The sequence below is a fragment of the Atractosteus spatula genome, chromosome 4 (genome assembly GCF_055471065.1).
Source record: "Atractosteus spatula isolate fAtrSpa1 chromosome 4, fAtrSpa1.hap1, whole genome shotgun sequence".
Lineage (NCBI taxonomy): Eukaryota > Metazoa > Chordata > Actinopteri > Semionotiformes > Lepisosteidae > Atractosteus > Atractosteus spatula.
Window position 1 is genome coordinate 31195700 of NC_142709.1, and position 26125 is coordinate 31221824.

The following is a 26125-nucleotide window of genomic DNA, read 5'->3' on the forward strand; positions in this document are numbered from 1 at the left end:
ACACCAAAACCAATCATCCATCCATCCATCCACTTTCTAACCAGTGCAAGGCAGTATACACCCTGGGCAGGATAATCAAAATCTCTGGCCAAAAATCACATATTAACTGGACGAGCACTGCATAAAAAACATGTAATATATTCAAGTGAAGCACATTGATAATAAGCTTTAAAGTGTAAAGTGTATGATCTGTGCAATTAAAAAAATAATAAACATCATACACAAAATCTGCTTGCATGAACTGCCGTTGCTGCAGGTGTGTCAAAGAATCAAATTCACATCTGAGATACCAGACAGAAAAATCTATTTCATTTCAAGAGGAAAAGATAAGCATACATACCTTTAACAAATGTAACAAAAGGTACCTACAGTATCTGCAACCTAAAAAAAATCTTTTCTTGTAAAATACAGTACCAAGATCAGAATAAAAATACATCTCAATGGTATGATGAATTCGATTAGCTTTTTTTCCCTTATTTTGTACTTTATCCTTAAATCATTAAATCAGTGCACATTTGATCGATGCATATATTGTTACAAATTAAGGTTTAATTGTCCTCACCTGATTCAATTCCAATCTAAAATAATACATGATTAACATGTGCCTATTCTCCCTTTAACACACTGTATTTTTCTTAATAAAAAAGGCTCAGTGCATTCACTGTAAGCAATGGGATTGGTCTCCTTTTGGATTTAATTTTACAGGGTCGTTCTAATGATGCAGCGAGTTAATCTGACAATAGAGAAAGGTAGTACTAACAAGTGTGGGTGTGAGATAAAGAAACCCCTGCTGCCTGCCAATCGAAAGAATTGAGGCGGAAGCCTTTAAGGAAAATCAGCAGGCCATGAAATGCCAAACCTTTTTATAATGACCGGAGATCTTGTGAAATTGTATTGGTTGGGGAAAAAAAATCCCAACCCAAGATGAATCAGGTTGATTCAGGTTTGCTACCCTAAAGGACTAATGAAAGGTCAGACAGCATTAAGGATCAGTAGGATAATGCACTTGCACAGTAAACTTGTATATATGTATGTACAAAATGTATATTTATAGTGATACACTCAACATGTTTATATAAACCAGCCTGAAACACTGACTTTTAAAAGCGATTTTCAAAGAAAAATAAACTTTCAAGTATAGGACATCTGCCAGGCACTGCCTTAGCAATAAACATTGACAGCTGACAGTTGACAGTTTTGTTTGGCTAAAATGTAATTCACAACTACTCTGCATCACAGCCGCACAAGGTAAACACTACCAAGACTCTTCGTTGATTTAAGAATACGTTTTAAATAAATAGTTTTGTTGCACACTATTTTGTAACAAGGACATCACTGAGGATTCAAGAAGAAGAATATATACTGTATATACAAGCTAAGCACAAAGCTACATGAAGGAATTTGTGCCTTCCTTCATAACCCAATTATTTATTAAGGAAATGGAAGCCCACAACCTGTAGTATGTTTTCACAATTATTTAATTTACATCTCTGCTATAGTTCATCCTAATTAGTTTTAAGAGAACACCAATAATTAATTACCTGTCAATGTAGGGCGTAGAGTTTGTTACATTAAGGCTGTAAGATTTTTTTTTCAAAATTCTAATGTTTTGAGCCTCTAATATTTTCTCTACACTGGGTGTCTTTATCTGGATTGCTTTGCAGAATCTCAGTTTCATATTTCTTGCCTACGATTGGCTCTTAAAAAATTCAAAGGGTTTTTCATAGCTTGTAGAACATCTTTTGCATATCGGATATGTTTCAAAAGAGTGTTGGCATGCTCAGCAGTTAATTTCAAGAGCAAACTCCCGGATTAAAATATAATTATGCTTTACTACTGAAAGGGCACAGAGTTAGAGGTAAAAATTTTCAAGTTTGATTAAAACATTGCACATGCCGATCATCAATTACCATATTTTTCCCCTTAATTTATTGTTCTCGGAGTGCAAAAATAAATTCATTTGAAGAAGTTAGAGTTATGGAGCTGTGAAGGAATAAATAAAGGTTAATTCCACAGCGAAAAGCAAAAATAACAAAACGTTCCAATTGTGGAGCCTTCTTCAAGTGTGTGTAATAATTCATAATTATTTCTAAATTTAGCTGAAAGAAAATTGTCCTCCCCTTAGAAATGATAGTGGCATTCAGAAACGATCTGCACAAAATACTAATGACCCTACCAGTGGCACTGCAAGCCATATGACAATTCCATAGTTAAAAAATATTTTTTCTTGAATCTATAGAGGGGACTCGTAAGAGCTTTTTGTTGATTTATAAAGGAACAATCCATAGAAAATAGCATTACCAGACTCTAGTGAACATGACAGAGCTGATATCGACATACTAAAATAGCAATAAACCATTCTGCCATGCCTTCGATGGCAGTCACTGTTAATTGCTGGATTTCTACTTACAAAAATCATTGTCATAATGTATTGAAAGATATATACTTTCTTTATGTCTTAGATGCAGGTCAGTACACTGTCTTTAAATGTACGTCATACAAATTTTCAACGGGCGTTCAAATCGAGAGACGTCGCAATCACAGTTACGTCTGGAAATTGTGGTCAACGTCTAATGTGTTTATTGTGTGGAACAGGAAAGGATGACTGAACGAATCAGCTTCAAGGGAAGTGATTTGACATTACCCCACTGTGGAAGGCTTTCAGTGTGGGAGGCAGGCACTTCACAGGAACTGATTATAAGCCCCATAAAGGTGGAAAATGATAAGTAGGGAAGTGAGCTGCAAAATTCATGAATCCCTGACTGAAAGTAAGCTTACCAACAGGCTCTTCAGTCATGTGCAACCAAACTGCCTGTAGCCCATAGCTCATATTAGTAACTCATCTGTGACGAATGGAACACTCTATGGTTGCAGCATTTTAATTTTAACAATCAGCTGAGAAGAATTACAATACACATACATATAAAAAATAAAGGGGATTCCAGTCGTGTTTTGTTTTGTTTTTTTAAAATGGCGTAATGAATGGGATTTTTTACATATTGTTGACATAATTATGCATATTATTACTATAAATGTATCTGGTTACAAAGACATTTCGACATGAAAGGTTTTGTTATCCAATGTCAGTTGCTTGCAGCTGGTTTATGACAGAAAAGCATTTTTATGATACTTTCCAATTACAAAACTATGATTTACAACAGTGATCGCCATGTGTGTATTGTCTTCTTATGAACCACATTATCTGCGAAGCCAATAAAAACTACAAAACTGCAACAATCACTTTCAAATACTTAATATTTAAGCATGAAGAAAACAGTGAAAACATTAAGAAGTCAGATGTGCAGTATGTGTACCCACTCCTGCCTTAGCTAACCATTGGTTTGGATGCACATTACTGCCGTATAGTATCTGTAATTCACACTAGACTGTAGGCCAGTTCTATGCACTGTAATTCCTTTTAGAGATCCTGCCCAATTGCCCAGCAAGAGGATTAAGCCTTTCCAGAATCCAACTGCACATCTTGCTGTGCTTATTCTTTATGTTACATGGCTTTAACAACCACTAGTTAAGTTAAGGCTGATGGATTTTACTGTGTGGCCAGCAGGTAATTGAAGGAGTGATTTACTATACAGATAACAAGACAGCTTTTTTGTTATCTTCAGTTCTGTTATCGGCAAGGTATTGAACTTCCTTGTGGCAGCCAATTGCACTCTGTGGACAAGCTGTATTTCAGGGTTAAGTCAATCAGGGCCCCAGCTCAAACTACGGTTGCCTTGGTTATGACAGGTTAGTTCTTCTGAAGATCTTTTCTGATAATCATAATGTATTCACCCTATTTTTATTCACCCTATAATTAACCTTGTCATGCTGTAGGGTATTGTAAACAAGCAGCAAAAGGCAAGCTTACTAGGAAATATAAAGCCTTGAATGATTTAAGTGGGACAATATAGAGAGAATCTCTTTGTATTTTGAAAAGAAAAAAACACAAATGCATCAATTAATGTTTCCATCTACTGTAATTTCTGACAAATGTTCTCACATATTCATCTGAAACTGACAGCAGTAAAGTCCTATATAGTCCTAAAGACTGAAGACATTTAATAGGTTTTGTACATTGTTCCATATTTCAGGTGGATTTTGTGCATTGCCAGATTAAGAAACGTGAGTAATTATCAAATACCATAATACAATTATTTTCTTATTAGAAATGTCAATATATAGTAAAATGAAAGCGAAATGTGTTCAATTTTATGTAGTGATATGGAAGGTTAAGGAGTCAACTTCCAAACCATATAGGTCATTGTATTCTCTGCTTTGTGTTTGATTCTGTCGTTCTTTGATCTAGAAATAGAGCCAAGCCGTTTAAAAAACTAAAGAACACGAGGAACACTTAGGAATGTGGCTAGCTTATCTATCCAGTTACTCAAAGCTTGAAGGTGGTGACTACTCTTTATTTCAACATTCATAAACATTACAGTAAAACTACAATGAGTACTGATAACAACATTATCTTATTAGAGAACAACACCAGCTATACTGTATATTCTGCATGACAATCAAATGTAGACAATGAAAGCGCACTTTAATCTTCTGCTACATTATAAACCATTGTACAAAAATGTAATACTGAAAAAATATGGAGCCATATTTCAGAGACGTATTTAGTATTGAAAATATTTGTGATACAGCCCTTTTCATATATATACATAAATACTTATGTATCCATATAAATACATAAACACTACAACTTAATTTGTGGTTTTACAATGTGGGTGACTTATGGACAGTAAATTACTGCCTGCACTGCAAATGTGTTTTCAATGCTACACAAGCAAAGTATTTAAAGCACCCCAAGGGGTTTGAAGGCTTTCAAAATTTATGACCAGAAAAAGGTGTTTTGACATGTCACTTTAGTGTTTAAATTCTATTCAGGCCTGTCTTTGAATCACAAGAAATAATGTACCGAAACAATACATAATCATCTGCCATTTACCACTTTGTAACACTTGTTTTTAACACAGTGAGGTACTTACTGATGTGTACAGATAGCCTTCACCATTCATGGCTATGTATAACCCTGTCTTCACGGCCTGAATAGCAACAACTCTGAGACCCACTGGTATGAGGTTGAACAAAGCTGGAAAAGAAAAAGTATCAGTCAAAATAAGGGCAATAAAATGTACAGTATAAATCTCAGCACAGTTATTCAATTTTCAAGCTGAAAATTCCCCCCACCTTCTCTGTTTCTTTTTGTTTAACATTAATATCAGCCACCAGGTCTGTGCAGAACCGTGTAGAATTGTAATATTAGGGTAATGTGATTACTGCAACATGGCAGATTTAACAGCACTTTTGTTTGAAAGCATTCCATTGCATTCCCAAATATTCAGTAATGAACTATGGCTTGTTGTTGTGAGGAATAACAATCTGGGCAGCAGCAGAAAATACATAAGCACAGATGATTAAAATGTATCAATATAATGAACTTTACAACAGTTAAATACCATTCCACCCAATTAGCTGACACCCTCTTATCTGCACCAACCTTGGGAAAGACACAATCTAGCTTTCATTTGCACTCACTGACTTCAAAGTAAATTTAATGACGCTGATGGAAATTTTTCAGCTGGAGCACAAAACAACCCCAATCAGATACCTATATCATTAAAAGGAACAATCGCCTTTTAATGTTCGACATTGCTATTATTTCAAAACCACAGTCCTGGACGATGTGATAAGGTCCCGTATTTCAGAAGATCCTCAAAGGCGTTGACAAAGTCAACCCCAAATAGATAGAGAAACCAGAGGACACAGGTGGAAACTATGTGGAAATGTATTTAAAAGTGAGAACAAAAGGCATTTCCTTACCCTAAGGTTTGTGGGAGTATGGAACAAGCTGCCCCGCCTTATTGGTGAAGCCAGTAACTTGACTGATTTCAACAAAATGAGATTTATATAATTAATAAGTTGCTACTGTACCTGCCTAGTGGGTTGGATAGGCTGAATGGCCTCCTCCTATTTATATTTGTTCTTAAATTCCTATGTTACCATTATGCATTTTAATACATGAGAACACCTTCAGTTTGAACCATCAATTACTCCTTTTCCAGAACACTGATGATATGATACAAGACCATGGTAATACAGAACAAAAGAACTAATACAGGAACAAACAAAAAAAGACTTACACTTACAGTCTTTCCTCAATACATTTTACAGTTTACATTCAGATAGTGCGACCAAGCAGTGAAATTATGTACTGAAGTCAAAAAAGGGTGCTTGTATCTGATATATTTTATATTTTAATATATACATATATTTCTTGTCATTTTATACTAAAAGCTTACTACATAAAAAGTAAAATGACATGTCATTTCTCCTGTGTGTTTTTGCATTGAGACTACAGGACTATACTAAGTGACTTTCTACACATGTTAAATTTAATTAAAAAGTTTGCCTGCGGCATTTTAAAAGACGTACCAGCACAGGCTAATAATATGATATATCCACTCCACACCAGTATAGAAATTTAAGACTTCACAAAGGATTATGGTGAACTTCTGTTTATCCCACTAAAGTAAGGTTAAGCAAATCTAGAGCCTAGCCCATCTCCTATACCTATAACACATCTTAGTGTATTACTGCCATTTGCAAGCAACACATTAGATTTACTTATAAAAACCCACATTAAGAAAGCACAATGTAATGCTTTTTGGGTTATTTCTGGAACTTGTCCAAATCTACACCATGCAGCTCTTTGACTTTCTAATGGATCCTTTTAAAATTCAAATGCTTTAAATGTTTAATGAACTTCTTAAAATTAATGGAACTGGAATAATTAAGTGCATGTAAGCTACAACTGTGTCTTTGACGTTTAAATATTCCACTAGACTTTGGCTGTTATAGGTAGAGTACAACCTGTACATTAAACCACAGGTTATGGTAGTCTCATCTGTGTTGAGTCAAAAGGCAAGGGAAAGGAAAATTCAGAATTTTCGTAATGTGAGAAATACCATAAAAACAGAGCCAGAGCATCTGAATAAAAGTGGCTAAAGTGATAACATGACATGTTCATCGGGCTGTTCATGTGAGGTCCTCCTACTCCACACATTTTGAGCACCTTCTTTCCTTTTGCTCTTCAGTTATTAGTTTACTTTTATTAATTTAGGTTGTCAGAATTAGTATTTAATAGAGAAAAATAAATATAGAACCTTCGAGAATGGCTGATGTGTATTTTCATTCTGAACAGAAATGGACATTTTCCGACAAAAAAATACTGTTGTTGATTTTGTTAATATAAATTCATTTCAGTTATTTCATTTATGTGTTTATCTGTTCAGCAGAAGCCCTTATCGCAATGGCTCTGTGGCTAAGGATCTGCGCCTGTGGCTGGAAGGTTGCTGGTTCGTATCCAACAGCCGGCAGAGGAATCCTACTCCATTGGACCCTTGAGCAAAGCCCTTAACCCCAACTGCTCCAGGGGTGCTGTATAAATGGCTGACCCTGCAATCTGACCCCAAGCTTCTCTCCCTGTCTGTGTGTCTCATGGAGAGCAAGCTGGGGTATGCGAAAAGATAATCTCCTAATACAAGAAATTGTATACGGCCAATAAAGTGATCTTATCTTATCTAGAGTGACTTACATTATAAAACCTTTAGATTTACACTCAGTCTTAGTAGAAGGGACAATTATAAGATTGTCACACATTCATTCATTTTCTCCCATGCTTAATCAAATACAGGCACGAAGGAAGACAGGCAAAGTCAGTGCCTATCCTGGCAAGCTACAGGTGCATATGAGAATACACCCTGGACTAGGATGCCAGGACACACTCACACCAGGGACAGTTTTCCCACATGCCAGTTAACCCAGCAGTACATCTTTGGACTATGGGAGGAAACTGGAACACCTGGAGGAAACCTAAGTGAACACAGGGAGAACATACAAACTCCACACAGATAGCAACCCCAGCAATTGAACCCAGATCCCCAACTATGAGGCAGTAATGCTAACCATTGCGCCAATGTGCTGCCCCATACAAGTCTAATCATGTAAAAATTAATGACAAACAAACAAAGCTTTACCCTTTTGGATGTCATATGCAACACAAGCAAATGTGACTCACAAGAATTACTGCTGTCATCCTTGGTCCCATCAAGAGATCCATCTGGGTGCATCTGCAAGTAGTATCCCTGCCTGCAATATAACCTGGTCACTATACCCTTGAGCTGGGGATCTGGAAAAAAAATGGAAAAAATGAAATTAAACTCAAGAGGAAATCCCTGTAGAAAACAGACAAGCATGTAACCATTCAGGAAGATAATAAATAATACTGACGCAGATATAAGAGGATCCTTCTCAGCCTTGGTCTCTCCCTCAGACACCTCTTATTTCCTATATGTTAGAATTAGATATCCTAATACATTTGTGCTGCGTGGCTCAAAGAGCCTCCTCTTGTTTGCCACCCCTAAAAAAAACTTGTTCGTCACTCTTCTGTGAACACATTGAGAATGAAATTATATTTTTGCTTACATTAGTCATCATACAGTATATATATTATATTATATTTTTGATTTAAGAATAATTAAAAGATACATATAATGAAATGAATGAATACAAACAAATTTCACAGAAGTAACTCTGTACCTGATTGATCATGAAAAATATGACATTTGGTTGAAACTGCTTAACGTATGCTATACAGAATTTCCTGTGTTCTAACTTTAGCTTTAGTGCACCTTTATGGTTTAAACAAGGACAGGGAAAAACTTTTGCTTTCTCATGTTTTGCTTATTACAATTGCATACAGTAGCTAATTATCACGCTGATCTACAGTATCTTTACCGCAGGAACTCAACAGCACCCTCTGTTGGGTATTTTATGAGAGTACGTATTAGAGCTTGGGCAATGTACAGTAACTATGATCAAACGGGTTCAAGGACTTGAAAGATCCTTATTTGACCCACTAAGCCATATGAACCTCATAAGAAAAAATATAAAAAAATATATTTCTTTAGTTACTACCTTCGATGAAAATCACAATTCAAATGAAAAGTATTTAAATTGTGCATAAGTGGGGCTTCATACAATTACTCAAGGGAGTATTGTAATATTTAGAAACAAACAGATCTAACAGATTTAAACAAGTGTTCTTGTACAGCACAGTGTAGCTTCAATGCACAAAACATTATAATAATCCTTTCTGAATATACCATTTACATGTTAAGAAGTATAGATGGAAATATGGCTCAGATACTGAAATATCTGAAATTTAAAAAAAAATAGCTTTTGAAACAAATATATATTCTAATAGGATTTCCCAAATTGTAAGCAATTGTCAGGAAATAAAAGATCATTGGTGGATACAATATTTTAGATTACAACCATTTACAGTAATCTATTTCATAAAACAATATGTGAAGTATCTCTTCTTACCCCATAAAAATGTGGTATTCTAAATTTATGTGCCAACAATCCAAATAACTTAATATTTAAGTCAATTAGCTGAATCTTGTAACAAGTCAGTCTCAATTTCAATATGATACGATTCACATCTGTTTTCCTACACTGTATTTTACGCTCCAGTAGTTACAAAAAGAAAGGTCTTATTTTTAATATTCTTATTTATTTTAGTGAATACACTCAAGCCCTTTTAACAGTTCTTTGTAATTCAGGTTATTGTGCAACCATGCTACAAAAAACCTCTTTAGAAAGTGCGTCACACTCGTTCGTAATCAAAAGAATATTTATCTGCCAGAACAAATGCAATTCAAATGCCTTTGAAGTGGTATTATGGTATAACACACATATAAGGCATCTTTTCTACTGCGACTGCATGAGTGCTGTCATACCATCATGTGCTATCACCTGAAAATCCACAGAACTCTGTGTGCCATTAGGTATATATTAAAGACCCCAAAATAAAACTGGTGGATATGAAAGAAATCCTCATCTTTTGCATAGCTTCCAGCCTAGTCAAAGACACTCTTTTTTTAATTAAACCAATGTCAGATCCAGAAGAGGTTTCAATTAAATTCAACTTCCCCCAATAAATTGTTTACACACTGGGTTTCACACAGGGTGGGATGAACTGCTGTAAATAAAACCATCACGCAAGTAAAAGAAGTGTGCTGGGGAGCGTGATAAATACGGCAATTTCAGAATGCTCCTGGGTACTTAAAGCAACAAATTATCTCTAAAACACAAGTTTGTGGACCTAACAAACATGTTTAGAACCCACGTATGTAACAAATAGTGTTCTCACAGGATACGGCTGTTATTTAAACAATTCGGGTTGCCTCAGATATGGAAATCTTTGCCTAGTGTTTTATCACATTTCTAGTTGAACACATTTCCATGGTATGCTAACAACAATTATAATAATAATAATACTATACATAGTTCATAACATAGTGACTTTTTCTATAAATATTTTAAATTGTGAATTCAAAAGCACTAATATCAAAGTGCTTGAAGCATGGCAAAGAGAAACATCAATTCAAATTTTAGCTATATGTTTTTTTTTAAAAAGACGACCGAATAAAAAGTAGATGCAAACTGGAAAAGCAACAGAAATTCTAAACTAGGAAAGGCAATAATATTCTTTTGCAGGACCTAGGTGCCAAACAACCAGCTCCATTTTCCAAAATGGGGATGCCTATTTTTGAAGGATTTCTAGAACGTGATTTATTTGCTTTCAACTTTACCTCTCCGCCGAGAGTTGCATATATTAGGACAATTGCCTCTGGCCGAGTCAGGAATTTTAATTGGTCTACAGAAAAACCCAGCCAGCCATCCTACACAGCCTACCTACATAACAAGACGTGTGAGAACCATACTGAGAAGCTGGAGGTACTTCTCTACAGATGGCAAGTAGAACTGTCCCCCTTCTCGAGAAAATTACAACCCCCTGCTGACAGAAGAGGAAGAGGAAACTTTGCAAAGGAATACTGCTTGCTCAATCTGTCAATTAAGTGTCCACTTAACAGTTTCTGCTCAACTGATTTATTTCCACAGCTAAGAAAATACTCACAGTTCTAAAACCTATGAAGTAACATTTAAAAAAATAAAGCTGGAGGATTACAGTATATGTGTTTCAATTACAGACTATGATCCAAAGAAGATCGTGTACACATTTAATCTCAAATGTCTTTGCCCCACTAAAACCACTGGCAATTAAAATCTTGGCAAAAACAACTTCCAAAAAGGCTTTAAGTCTTCCATTCTGTCCAATTCTGAAAACATTTCAAAATCACCTATAACATTTATTACCTTAAATCCAAACAGTATTCAAGTGCCCGCAAAAGACAGCTCATCATACTGGATTCATACTGAATGTATCATTATCATTACTGTCTTGCCGTAGCTTATGTTAGTAAGGATGGAAAAAAACTCAAGATCTCCAGGATAATACAGTATACTGTGATGTTTCAATGAGCACCTTGTTGTATTTAATTTACACTGAACAGAAGAAAAGAAATACTGTTTGCAAAGAAAACAAAAAAGAATACAAACCTAGTTTATTTTGGTGACTGTTTAACAGAAACTTTCTTAATGAGGAATTTTTACCTTAATAAAAAAGAATACCTCAGAAATGTAATTAACTTAAATCCAAAGCCAATCCTGGTTAACTAGATTTCTTGAAATCATACCTCTGTTTTGAAAGATTAAATTGTTTTCAGCACTTTTCTTTCCAGCCTCTCCTCACAGTTTTATGATTTTTATGACAGAGATATTTTATAGGAAATAGCCCCACCAACCGAACAAGACAAACCCCTTATCACGCCTTTGGAAATATGTTGCCACTTTGGTTAATCAAATATATGACATTATAAGAGCTGAACTTTCTGCTATCAAACATTGCTCATGATTCTGTATCTTGCAATCAGATACAGTACTATACTTACAGCTGTACTTTCTAATATTTTTCTAATGCAGTGCCTATATACAAGAATCAAGTATTTAATAGTAACCATCAGTGTTCTTGATCAAAAGAAACCAAGAGCTGACTCTTTTTACATGGTGCATGGCTATTGTAACACTGAGCTAGCACATGCTGTACTGTACAGGGTGAGGAGCATCAAAATGAAGTGCCAGCTGAATGGAAATTAGACTCCCAGAGCCTGTAGTAACAGAGGACTTTGGAATTACAGTAGGTGGCTACTGCTTGTGTCACATTTTATATTTTGGATCTGAATAAAGGCAAAGCAATGGTATTACACTGCAGAAGGAACAGCAGACTTTCCTGTGTGGTCTTAACAGATGAAGAAGAGGGAGGAGCAACTCTTTTCATTTTAGTGAAATCAATTCAATTCATCCTAGTGAATATTGCATACTGTTTTTATGCTTTGGGTCTACATGTCCCAACTCTACCTTCCACTGACTTTGAATCCCACATCTGTTTTTTTTTAATATGATTTTTGTACAAATATGATTAAATATGATTTTTTTGGTTTGATTTTTGATGGGGTCACCAAGTGTTTATTTTTTTTTAAAGAAATGCTATTACATAAAAACTATACTTCAGAATTCCAAACTGGAATGTTTCTTGCAAGGTTCTTCTAGAATGATCTCTTGCAAGGTTTTTCTAGAAATTCCCCCACACTGTCTCCTTCGACTGTCGCAACAAATGTCTGCAACTACTGTTCTTGAGAAGAAGCATGTTATAATATATAACAGATATAAATAAAATAAAATGTACAGTATCGGTTCTATCACAGTGTAAATTTTGTCATAATGGCATACGTATATAGACGATAAGTAGAGAGATATAAATAAAATAAAATGTACACTATCCGTTCTGTCACAGTGTAAATTTTGTCATAACGGCATACATATATAGACGATAAGTAGACAGATAAAAATAAAATAAAATGTATAGTATCTGTTCTGTGCCAGATATATGACAACATGGCTACTTTGATACTAAGAAAACAGGGTCTTTCATCTTCCAATTGCCTAAAAATGGCTACCTATCAATGGACTGAAGGGTTTCATGCTTTGTACTCCGCTAGACTTCAAATGTCCTGTGCCACTTAAACATCAGCAGGGTATCGGCTGTAACACATGAGAGACAGGCTCTGTTCACATTATAATGTTTTTCCTTTTATTTACTTCAATGCAAAGCAGCCTGTTTGTTCTTGCCCAGTCCTGCAGCCCTTACCAAATAAAAAAGAGGTTCTTTGACTTGAGACTAGCACATCTGGCAAAAATAAAAGATCCAGATTAAAACGGAAATGTGATTACGAATGTATGTTATCCATGAAAGATTAACTGTTTCATTAGGACACTGACAGAGGGATGGGACAAATTGCCTTTGAAAACAAACAAGTCAAAGGTTTCATTATTTAAAGTATATTTGTTTCTCTCTTAAGATCTTGATTTCTATACTATGAGTCAAAGGGATCTAGATGTTTCTATAACTGTGTCATTTTCACTCAATCTCTACTATGACATCTGCTCACTGCAGGATAATATTGATTCACAAGCAGGTCTGGTTATCACAGCAAAACAGGCTGCAGAACCTCTGTGAAGCTCAAAACAGAGGACTTTTTCACTACAGTAGTAGCAGGATAAAAATTTGTTATATTTATTATTTATTCTTTTGCTGCTAATTATTATATTGTGGGACTATTTAACAGAACATTCAGCCACACGAAAATTCATGTATTTTTTAATTACTCTATAAACCACATATAAAATCACTAGCCTTGAAAATTGCAAAACTTCCCTGGCACTTAAGAAATCACACAGACTATCTAGACAATGAACTGTCTGAGGTTTTTATAAGCTAATAAAAGCCAAATATTTTTCTAAGTTGTGATACATAATTTGTTCCTGTGAGATCGAAAATAAAAAGCTTCATCCAGCTGAGTCATTCCAGAGACAAAGTGGAGACAGAAGACATGATGGATGGACGGATTATTACCATTATATAATGTTAGCATGCCCAGAGAGGTTGGGCAACAAGTTGACCTCGGACCCCTAGAGGTTTTTTTTCTCCTTACTAAGGAGTTTTTGGTTCCTCTCCTCCGTTGTCTTCTGGTCTTCTGTTCTGTATTGTCAAAATGTATGGTCGCTTCCACTGTTAAGCGCCTTGGGGCAACCTTATTGTGAAAGGTGCTATTTAAAAATAAACTGAATTTAATTTAATTGAGCTGCACAAGTGCCTGCTGGTTTGTACTGTTATTATCCATGGGAGCAACTTCCCCATTGTCCTGTTCTTATCTTGCATCACATTTCGACACTCTATGGTGCAAATATTTCACAAATTCATTTTTCACAAACATAAAAGCCACTTTGTCCACAAACATGCTGAGTTTTTGACCTACAGTATGACAGTCCAGAAGGCTCTGTCCTGTAGTGTCCAAATTACAGGACACATACTGTACAGTATATGGAAATACCATACTAATGAAAAGTCAACATGGCTTTGTAAAAGGTAGGTCCTGACTCATTAACTTGTTATTTTGTTACTTAATTTATTTTAATGGACTTAACTTATTTTAACAGCAGTACATACCAATGATATGGTGAATTTCGATTTTTAGAAGGATCAAATTTGCTATGAAAGATTAATTTTTAAACTAGAGACAGTTGGCATTCAGATACAGTATATGTTTTATATTTGAATGGAGAATTGATTAACAAATAGAACACTGCTATTGTGTGAGTGTGTTGGTCAGAGGTCCACTGGTTGTGCATTAGTTGTACTAAAAACACAATTCAAGTAAAGAAAATGGATTTTAAAAAGTGCGGTGGTCATTACTGTGGAAGTAACCCTGCTTGAAGCCCAGTAGGGTGTTGTCTGTGTTTCACATTCTTTAGCAAATTTCAATTTTTTTATTACAATCATTTAAAAAAATACACTAAAATGCTACAGGTACCTATATGTAAAAAAGCTCTGTAAAAGGCATACATAATCAAAGGTTAAAATAAATACTGCATAGGTTTGAAATTCAAGAATTTCAAGGGTGCCCTACAGGGTCAGTCAATTGCTTACGATGGGTGTTGTTTGTGTTTCTTATTCTTTAGTGAATTTTATATATGGTAGTATTCATATGATACAAAAAAGAGCTGGTGTATTCATGATAAGAAAGGCACAGAAACGCACTGACTGCATTTATTGCAATTGAGAAAAAATAAGTCAAAGGATCCATTAGGCATACTGTATAGTGTATATATAACACTCTCATCATAAAATAGTGCTTTTGGGCTGAAAGTAAGCTGTGATTATACAGACATTCGTCAATAATGCATACTGTTACCCCCTATTATTCTGTTAAATCAAGGGTGTACTGTATTCAAAATCTCCAAAGACACTTGAAAAGGCCAGCCTAGAGCACTGGGGACACAAGTAGAAACTATGGGAAACTGGAAAAAGCTTAGAGTAGGAGGATTTTTTTACACAAAGGGCTGGGAGAGCATGGATCAAGCTACCTATCTATGTTTTGGAACTGATGCCCCGGCAACTGTTAAGAAAAGGCTAGATGAGGTACCTTGATCAATTAGCTACTAAAAACCAAATGAACCCATGGCCTCCTCTTGTTTGTAAACACTCTTATGTTGCTATGCATGCCCTGCTTCACTACATTAAGGTTCAAGGATATTCCATGAGTCCTTAAAATCAATTAGCACCCATTTCCTGCTTGAGCCCTGAGAACGAATGACTGGCTGCAGGGAATGGATGTGACAGCTTCAAGAGCAGTCTATTTTAAGGAACCTGACCCAATACACTCACAGCAATGCATCTGGGAGGAAACCCTGACACAATGCTGGTGCACAGCAGCAAAGAAAACACATTGCTTTTTTAATTAGAAGACAATCTCCTTCTGGGAGGACCAACAAGAGGATGAACTGAGATACATTCTCAGTACACTTCATTATTCTGATTCCTAGAGTGAAAAATAATCTTGACAGAGTCTGACAGACACCTGATTATGTACTATACTGTACAAAATGGAAAATGTGCTAAGAGTCCCATGTATGACCTTAAAACTAGCCTTACTGATTGATTGTTTTCTGTCTTTCCTCTTTAGTCTTGCCACTTATGCAGCTCCATAGCTATTCTTGAGGCCAAAGACTTACAACACTTTGCCCTCGGGTCTAATTAAACTCTCCTATTGAGCATGTATTAAAGACAGCTAAACACAGACACCCATATGCCATTTCCAAGGCTGACAATATGGCAGTATGATACTACAGTACATCTCCAAAGCACACAGATGGATGTTTCCTATGTGGCGTCTGTAGCTTACACTCACTTCTACAACATACTTAAGGATTTTCCAGAGCAAGGGAAGCCTGACACATAGCAAAGAAAACAGTTAAGAGCTGCCATCAGAGAGCTATGACAAGCTCTGCTGCACACTGCAGCTACAGGCTTTCATATAAGACGTGACTGACCCACTTCAGGCTTTTCTGAAATGCTAGGAGGAGCTCTCCCAATGTTCCAGTATAACAGCCATTTCAGTTTCTTCCATGATAATGCATAAAGAGAAAGCAAGCAGGAATTCAAGGGAAAATGAATAAGAAAAAAGTGCAATAAATTGATTACTCCTGTATCTGTTTAGTGTATCTCAGTACCATCCGTTAAGTAGAAGTATTCCATTCAATCACACTTCTGCTGTCATCACAACATTAAAGGCTAAACACATATATAAACATTGATAATATGCTATTATTTTTAATTTGTAGGTGCATCGAAAACAAGCTATTATTTTCAGGATAATGTGTGACCAGAACATTACTATGTAGATTCAGTTAGTGTGTAGAAAATGCACACATTTAATTCCAATAAAGTGCAATTCCTTTATTCTGAAAAACAGTCTAAACATGGTTTAAACACAGAATGATGTTTGTTCCTAGCTTGTTATTAACTGTGCATTATGCCTGTCACAAAATATAAAGGCTAGCGTAATTAGAGACATACACTCTCCAATCAGAACAGAACAGCAGTTCTTAATTCATCAGCCCCATATTGCACTGTGTGTGGTCAATCTGCCCATCAATAAATGACAGCTGAAGATAAAGGAAGTCCTCCAGAAAAGAAAATTAAGGTCAGCCAAAGAGAAAAACAGGATTACTTTATCACAAACTGCTCTTGAAGAGGAGAACAGAATGTTGTATAGGGAAAGGAAATGCTCTGAGCCCTGTTATTGAGGCACTTGTAACAAAGAATGACAATGTGCAAAATTCATCTAATGTTCTTAATGAGACCAAATGTGGTAAGTGATTACAAAGAATTTTCTGAAAGTACTCTTCCATTCCATCTAAACATTAAATTGAAGGCAGCATTTAACACCTCATTAACTTGCACTGAAGTGCTTCACAAAGGTATGATGGAATCTTTCCAAAGTCTCTTAGCTGGGCACACCAGGGGCTTCTCCATCAGATTCATTTCCAAATGAATCACCAATGTTACGGTACATACAGACACAAGTACAATTAGGAAGTCCAGTACAGAAACTAAGCAATGATTAACAATAAAAATAGAAAATCAACTTTCAGCTTTGGGACGCATACCAGAAGAATCTAAAACTATTTATTTTTGCTTCTTTCTTTCATGGAATTTCATGGAATTAACTCCTATTTGTTCTATTACTGTACTGTATATGCATAGGTACACAAAGACATTTCTGACAAATACGTCTGACTCCTTGATTATTTGGAGTGGCAAATAATTATTACACTGTCCTTGATTAAATGATGGTATTACTACCATTTTTTAATGTTGCTGTATATAAGGTAAGGAGCCATCTCTTGCAGAGTTGTAGGTCACCAACACCTAGTCAAAGGTACAGTAAATGAACAGTACATCCCTATTCTAAAACACAGGCAACAGTTGACTGCTGGAGATCATCTTAGGAATGCTGACAAGTAGTGCATCTTCCAAGCCAACTCCCCCCCTAACTTTCTGGTGCACAAGGACGTGTGTTGAGAAAAGCCTACAATTAGAAAATGTTACAGCTTCTGAAAATAATGTCAGCATGGTCCCGATATCCTTGCCCCGTTGCTGGACTCGGCATTGCTTCAGAAGATGAGACTCCCGACACAATCTCACTGGGTCATATGTCCTCTCCTTTTTAGAAAAAGGGGTTTATTCTTCAGCATTTGCAGGGCCTTGAACAATGCGCAGGGAGCTACGTCCTGGCTGCGCATGTATAGCATATGCACACATTTCAATGTAAAACGGAAGATGATGCAATCATTCTAGCCGAAGCAGGATCTCCCCCCACTGACTAACAAGTACAGCACTAAAATGATACTAAAATGGTATAGAGAAAAAGAAAAGCCTTTTTTCCCCCTCTATAGATACACAAGTGTTTGTATTATTGGTTGAATTGTTCACAATCACATGCTATGACCTCAATATGTGCATAGAATACTCACCGCTCTGAATGAAAACACTACGAATGCAGAATAATTTAAAGCCAAGACTCCTACCTCCTATCAGTGCCAGCCTGTGAATTAAAATTGTGGGAATAATATAATGCCCTTTGGAATCCTCCAATGAGTGTGGATTTTCTGTGATCTGGATGCCTAGCCAAGGATTTCTTAACACACCATTATTAAAACAGCACCAAACCCTGGGTCCATGAGACTACTGTCATTTGCCCTTCAGAAACAGTTAATTCTGTTCAAGAAAATGGCTGAATATCAAACAGAAATACTCAGTCAGAGGCACGTTCACTTGGTTTGAGAATTGCCTTCAATCAGTAGGAAAAAGGATGAAAAATTCTTACTGAGAAAGAAAAGCTACACATTTGAGTTTGATTATAATAAAATTATAAAACTAAGGCATAAATCCGTTCACATACACATAGAAGCTAACTACAGTTTAGTGTGCATTTGCTATACTCCATTTTTAACAAACACAAGTAAAAAATGTATTTCGTTTTAAAGAGATCTGATAAGACACAGTAAACAGCACAAACCCAGAATATAAGAACACATCCTTGTCATACAATAAAGGCTGACCCCACCAGTCTGAAAGTGAAGTGTTTGAAAGAAAGGTTAGTGTATTTTACTTTGCCTGATGGAAATCTTTTGTTTCAGTGCTTACTTCAATCTTGGGTAAAATGTTTATTAAAATACATTTAAATATAGCAATACTGGACTGCTACCAGTCAATCATGTTCGGCTAGGAATTACACAGAAAGTGTGCCTCAGAATTAGGTTTCATGAAATATGAAAATCATGATTACATGAAGAAAACATGACTTAGATTAGTCAGGTATGTAATGAACTGACAAAGTGTAAAATATCTATATAATTTAAAAAATGGAGTTATAGCAAACATTTAGAAATTTTAAATCTTGTTAGATTACATTATAATAGTTGCTGTGCTCTTAATGTTTGTTGTGTACTAATCACGACAAGATATGATTCATATTTTGAATTCAGAAAACAAGAACAAAAATAACAAAATAACAATGATAGTGCTTTGCAGAAGAGACTTGAATTCCACCTCAAAAGGCCTGATTATGCTCATTTATATAAATACGGTGGAAAATAATTTAAAGATAAATCTGTACAGTAATTACTATTTTCTTACACACCCCTTCCCCCAAATCACACACCCAATTTGAAAATGTCAGTTGTGTGTTTGGATCTCAAACCACAGCCCAAACCCCTCATTGACACAGGAGGAATAAGAAAGGGCAGCCATGCTCTGATCTGAACACCTATCAAATTGTTTATTGTGTGACAGGCCACAAGCTCTACAATGACTTAGAGCAAGTTCAGCTCTAATTGGAGGAGAGGTGCGTCCAGCGCTGATGTCACCACAAGCCTAAACTGCTGAAGAAGTCACGAAGGTGTTGGTCCACAAGGAGTCTGACTAATCCCAAACCTAATCCTATGGTCCTGAGCTAATTGTAGCCTCAATACTTGGAGAAAAAAAACAGTCACAGCTGGTCAATAAAAAACCTAGGCATGAACTTTTGATCCTTGTATCAGTGAGCTCAGCCTGTGCTCAGAGAGAGCAACTTTGCTCCAGACTCCAGGAGGGAATAATAAATTATAGTTTAGTATGAAGCTCTTTAAATTCAGATAAAGTGTTTACGCTTTTAATGAATTGAATATAATTGTCCAAATTATACAAAGGTCATTATAGTGTACACTGAGGAGGGTGATATAAAAATAACATTTCGGCAGCTTTCTAATGAAGTATTCTATAATTATTGTTTAATTTCAAGAATAATAATTGTTGAAATATTTCACATTTCCCTGTGCAGTTTCCAACATAACGTCTACTTGACTTTCTAATACCTGTCTGGTTTAAAATTCCAGACTAAACTACTTTAGGTCACTGAGGAAAAAAATGTCTGAGGTAAAATATGGCCTTACTGTGAATTACTTTCTGAGATCCTGCAGGATTTCTTTCCCACAGAACTCTGGAAAACACCCATTTTCTTTGCATTTCCAATTGACAAATTACTGAAAATGAAAATTACTCATTCCCTGTTGAGACACTATTTTGTTTAATACCTCTCTGCCTCTAGTAGTTCCTGACTTATTTTCTTGATATAAAGCCTTCCAATGACTTACAGGGTGCTGAAGAACAGCAACAGAGCCATCCTTCTTTTTGTGCTAAGTGTAAGAATGCCTTAGTAGAGACGTTTGAAAGGCACTCCCCTGTGGGTCTTGACACCAGCATTAATAATTGCTCACGAAAGCTTTTCTGAATCTCATGTGGATGTAAAATTAATAAGGTAACTCCCACAAGGCACTAAACCAATGCTATTAAAAAAAAACAACAAAAAGTACAGTATATTTTTGCTGAATTCAAGGCACGCATACTTGGATGAAAATGAAAGCATATTACCACAAATGCCTTCAAGATTTATTTTAAATTATCCTAAAAATGAAGACAAATAAAGTGAAATGCATTTAATTTATTTAATGAATATTTAAAATTAATAACATTGAATTGATATATTTAATTAAATTTAATAATAATGCATTAAGATAACCAATAACCACACTTGGTAAACTTTTCAATTGCCTGAGCAAAAATAAATTAAAACCAAGGATATATGTACATTTCTGCTTCCTTAAGTCTGTCACGTTACCTTTATAATCGAGAAAATAAAAGGCTATGGTCTATTACGTTCCACTGGGGCAGCAGTTATGGTTCTGGACTTGTAAGTGGGTTCAGATTCTTGGCAAGACACTGCTGTTGTACTCTTGAACAAGGTGCTTCATTTCAGTTGCTCCAGTACAATACTCAGCTGTATAAAAGGGCGAAAATGTAAGTTGTTTTGGATAACACTGTTCACATATAAATAACTGTAAATGGATTAAGAATGTTTCAGTATCCACTGGAGTATCAAAGACATAAAATATAATAGCATTGAGTAATGACAACAAAAGAGTCCAAATGGAATACCCAGAACTAACATTAAACTATCTTTATTTTATATAATACTAACACCGTAAACCTGACGATAATCTGTTGTGCTCATCTGCCCTGTAATCTGATAAACTCAAAGTAATTTTCCCTCTGTACAGTTAGATTTACATCACTCATTATTTTTTGACCCAAGGTTCATATTAGCAAAAAGAACAGGAGGCTATCTACTGTATAAAATACTCTGTGCCTGTCTAGAAGAGATGACTAAAACTCAGACTTATAATAGCAACAGAAGGCCATAGAATACTATCTTGCTGTATCAAAATGGATGAAATACTACAGGTGTAAATTTATCAAAACCTAACAGTCCCATTAATCTTCTCAAGTTCTTCTAATATTCAGCGCGTGTTTTGCTTAGGATTTATTTGTGTACAATTCCCCCCCTGAAGACATCTGGCACTTGCTGGATATATAACATGCCACCCGGCGTCACCCGTTAAGGTTTTATCAGTTAAAGGCTCTGGGCAATATGCTACACTAACATTAATACTTCTAAACTACAAGAGTCTATGTCTCTAAAGCAAAATACCTGAATTATGGGCTCATCTCGGAGCAATCACCATGACATAGAAACACAGCAAGACCAACACAGCTGTGATTCTGCAGTTTTTCATCATTTGCCTACCGATCTTTCCTTTTCCTGTCTCCTTTAGTCATCTCATCCAATGTGTGAATCACTTTTTTCTTGATTTTAAAGGTAATTTTAAGCTTAGACACTGAGACAATATTTATATTATCAAACAAAATTACAGTAACACCACCACAAAGTCACAGAGATGTAGAAATATAAAATCCTTCTAAATATTTTCAAATTCATATTAACAGAATTTTTATTGGAGTACAAAATGTGAATTTCGGTCTGTCCCATATAGTTAATACTGTAAATGATCTTAGAAAAGTGGTCGGTACTTCTTACAGGCAGCGCTCCTTACAGTTCTCAGGTTTTTGACTTCAATTCTATAACTTAATCAGTTAAGTGTCACAATATACAATCTTATTATCTTGCACGCAGCTGGTCCTTCTCTTTAATTTACAAGTTTTAATTTTGGAACACGACAATGCAATATGTTCAATAAAAGCTACCTGGGGCATTTTATGTGTAATTTTCATGTTTCTGGTAGTTCCCTCATTAATTACCACCATCATCAATCATAATAGTAATAACATGTGTAGAAGGAAAAGTATTCTATAACCCAATTATTTGGACAATAATATACTGTATATATATTATATTAAATTAAATATATATATGTAATATTATTATAATAATATTTTGTTATTTGAATTGTATTTTGTCCAAATTTCATTTATGCAATATATGTACATCTGACACTTTACTGTATATAGTTTATCATATTTAAGATTATACTTTACTATGCACTATGTACAAATATGTTTGTATTTTTTTTATTTGTGCAGAAGTCAGTATGATGACTAAAATTATTTGACTGTGACAACACTGACCCTGAAATAAGGGAAACAAACTGCATGTACATGCCTACAAACAAAAACCAGACAAGCTCATTTGGGGAGATTTACTGTATAACCTTAAGAATATATAGTACATGTTAAAAACAAGTCATCTCAGTTATGAGTTTGAAAAACAACATTTAAATCCAGACTTTATTATAATGTCACCTAACTCAGTATTTTCACGTTGGTAGGTATTTAAGGAGGGATTTGAAACATGCAGTTTACAGTCCGATAAAACAGACGTTGTAAAGGAAAACATGACTTTATCATGCTCAGCATATGAATTAAATGACACTTCCCTGGAATACAGGTATAATTGAACAAACCAGACCACATACCTCCAATTTACTGTATATTATAATCACGGCTTAGAAAAAGGAAGTCCTTATTCTGTTTAGTGAGACTAATTTTGTGCTGACTTATTATTGCTATTGCACTTTTTGCTTTGTCATGAATGCTTCATATGTAAGGTTAAAAAAATAAGGAAGCACTTACTGAAGTATGTCTCATACTTCTATGTTACTAATAATAATAGCATTTCAGTCTCAAGCTTAAATGATCAACAAAGAAATACACTGACACAGAGATATGATCTGTACTGCAACAAGTTAAGCACCTGCTGTCAAAAAAAATACCAAATGCTAAAAAAGAAACACTAGGGAAAAAAAGATGGTTATAGGTTGCATGCATATTTGCACCCTTTTTGTATTTAAATCTACCAAAACATCAAATCATGTATTCTTCCAATTTTTGTAGACAAGAATTGCCCTATACGAAATGTACAGCTTGTAAGATTTTAATGACTGCAATTACTATACCACAAACCATGAAGGTTACACGGATGAAAATTTGACCTACATTGAGCTTCATAAACGAAGGTTCCTTGTTTACGTAAAAAAAAATTACTAAAAGTTATGCATAATATTAAATGAAAGATTTTATCAGCCAAAAATGTGGTTATTTTGCAGACGCATTAATTTATTTCCTCATTTTCCCGCTGAATGTGCATTTCACAAATCATATTCTTTGTTATACTGGGCTAGATGGCCTACAACAATAGATTGTGACAGCTCTGCATATGCTGTCTCAGACACTACAGACGGTTAATCTGTAGTCTGTCAGTAACCTGAATTTCACAGCAAGTACATGTACAGTAGCTTTCTCTGATTCAGTGATTTTCATCTTACTACCGGGAATTTTCTTCCAACCATCCTACAACTGGTCAATTTGTTGTGGTTATTATAATAGCCACAAATCGCACTAGGATCAATAACACTTTTTTTAGGAAAACTGATTTTCCCTTCCCGATGAATTTACAATGTTAATTAATTGTATTCTTCTTTCACTAATCACATTCGTTTTATACCCTACAGTTGCACGTGAGTTACGAACAGCGTTAAGTCGTATCTAATTAACATGAATATTTCACGGTTAATGTTTTCTGCATGCAAACGTATCGCCTTGCGTTCAAGAGATTATCACACCTTGTCTCCGTAGTCTTCTCTTTCTGAGGCCGAAGATTCTGACTTTGGAGAAGATATCGACCAAGTTCCCATTGCAGAGACCCCGGTTCTTGCTGGGGCTTTTCCTCCTCCTATTGGTGGAGGGTCGGTCTGCGTGCTGTTCTCGAGCCTGTCTCTTCTGCCGGATCAAACCGCTGGCGATCGCCGCTGCCATTTCTCACAAAACAAAACTGTGCACCTCCGAACAAGGGAAGACTACCGACAAAAACAAGCTCCCCTCGAGTTCGTTTAAAAAACACTTTCCCAATTCCTCCTTGCTCACTGGCCCATTGTTGTGGCTTAAATGACCCAACAGTCCTTGATTTCTGAAGATGTATATATTGTCCGATAACTCCCTTTTAAGACAGACATCCGTGACTGCCTATTAATTTAGACGTGGTACACAGACATTGTCAATAATCAAACCTTCCGTTTATTAGTCAAAGGTTAATATTTCTTAGGGAACGACTAGATCCCAAACTTACAAACAATTGAAGTTAAGGTAAATAAAATGCGTATACCTGCACGTTTCTTTTCAGTTCAAAGGCTATGATATTTGCAGTCCTCTCACTTCACCAGGGAATCGAAAGCCAGCTAAAATCACAAGCCGTTTTCTCTAAAATATAATTGGCACATTTTTTTTCTGCTATTGTCTTGTGCTCTTTGATTGTCGGTTGGTTTTTAGAACTCAGCACGCTGGACAGTAATTTCCATCCCGGAGTGTATAATCAGGCATCGAAACAAACAAAAGCAATTTTCTTGTAATTATTACTTCTGGAGGACGCCTGCTTGTCTCCCAGGTGATGATATGTGATTACGATGTTTCTCCTCCGATATTCTCCAAGTTTAATAGCAATCCGCGCCAGTTTTCTAAAAATGGATGAATGCTCCCGGGCAACATCAAACGTTCACTTATCTTCACAATGTTCATCATTTTCAGCAGTAAGGACGAAATGATGATAATGAAACAATCTTAATACAGCCAACAGCTAAAGGGGTGTCGTGAGTTGTTTCAAAAACTTATCCAAACAAAACGATTTCCAGGTACCTACATCTTCTTGCTATATTCCATTTTGATCAGAGGATGGGGTCATCGTCTCATCGAAAATATTTCTGTTTATTTTTCAATAACTACAGCCATAAAAATAAAGACGGGCTGATTAGAGAAGTAATCACTAACCGGAGTCTTGTGAAGATGACGTCTGACCCGTGTGACAGCACCGTACAAATAAATAAACTTTAGGAGACTCCCAGGTGCGGAATAAACAACGGATGTTTATAGCTTTTCATTTCATATTGCTCAACAGCAACTAATCAACGTAAAACGGGACAGAAGACGTATTAGCTGGTGTGCACTCTCCTTTGTTCAAGATGAGTTTCATTTCGCATTTACTTTTTATTTTCGCGCAGGAAAAAGCAGAGAAAAAATATTTTTGTTCAGCAGCCTAGAATAATGACCGTCTACGAACCGCGGACATCAACAAGTCTTAATGACTTACTTCTTTGTCACCGTTTATAGGACGAAGAAGTCTTCTCCACTGTTACTGCCAGGCGAAACCTACGAAAGCACTCTGGTGTTTGTGAGCTGGTAGTAAAATTCAACACTTGTAAGATAGCTTCAGCTGTGCAGGAACTAACGCCCCCGCTATAAACGTGATCATAACAGGCAAACGCTGGAAACCCTTTAATATCTACAGCATGGGGCGTTGTTAAGGACGCTAGACTACATTAAATTCACCAGAACATACGCTTCAAAAATGTAATCCTGAGCAAT

At 35.7% G+C, this 26125-nt stretch overlaps 1 protein-coding gene across 2 annotated transcripts in view; it reads right to left on the bottom strand.

Annotated features, from left to right (window-relative positions):
* fgf14 (fibroblast growth factor 14) overlaps window positions 1-26125 on the bottom strand; it is a 223082-nt gene that overhangs the window by 55183 nt on the left and 141774 nt on the right. Inside the window, exons 1-3 of one of the 2 annotated variants that reach the window (XM_088913362.1) lie at window positions 24334-25933; window positions 8087-8197; window positions 4995-5098 (exon numbers count right to left, since the gene is read on the bottom strand). In XM_088913362.1, the coding sequence (XP_088769488.1) occupies window positions 4995-5098; window positions 8087-8197; window positions 24334-24526 (408 nt within the window). In that variant the 5' untranslated portion in view covers window positions 24527-25933. Of the gene's footprint in view, window positions 1-4994; window positions 5099-8086; window positions 8198-24333; window positions 25934-26125 lie in introns of those variants that run through there. The other variant, XM_088913361.1, reaches the window with a different exon arrangement.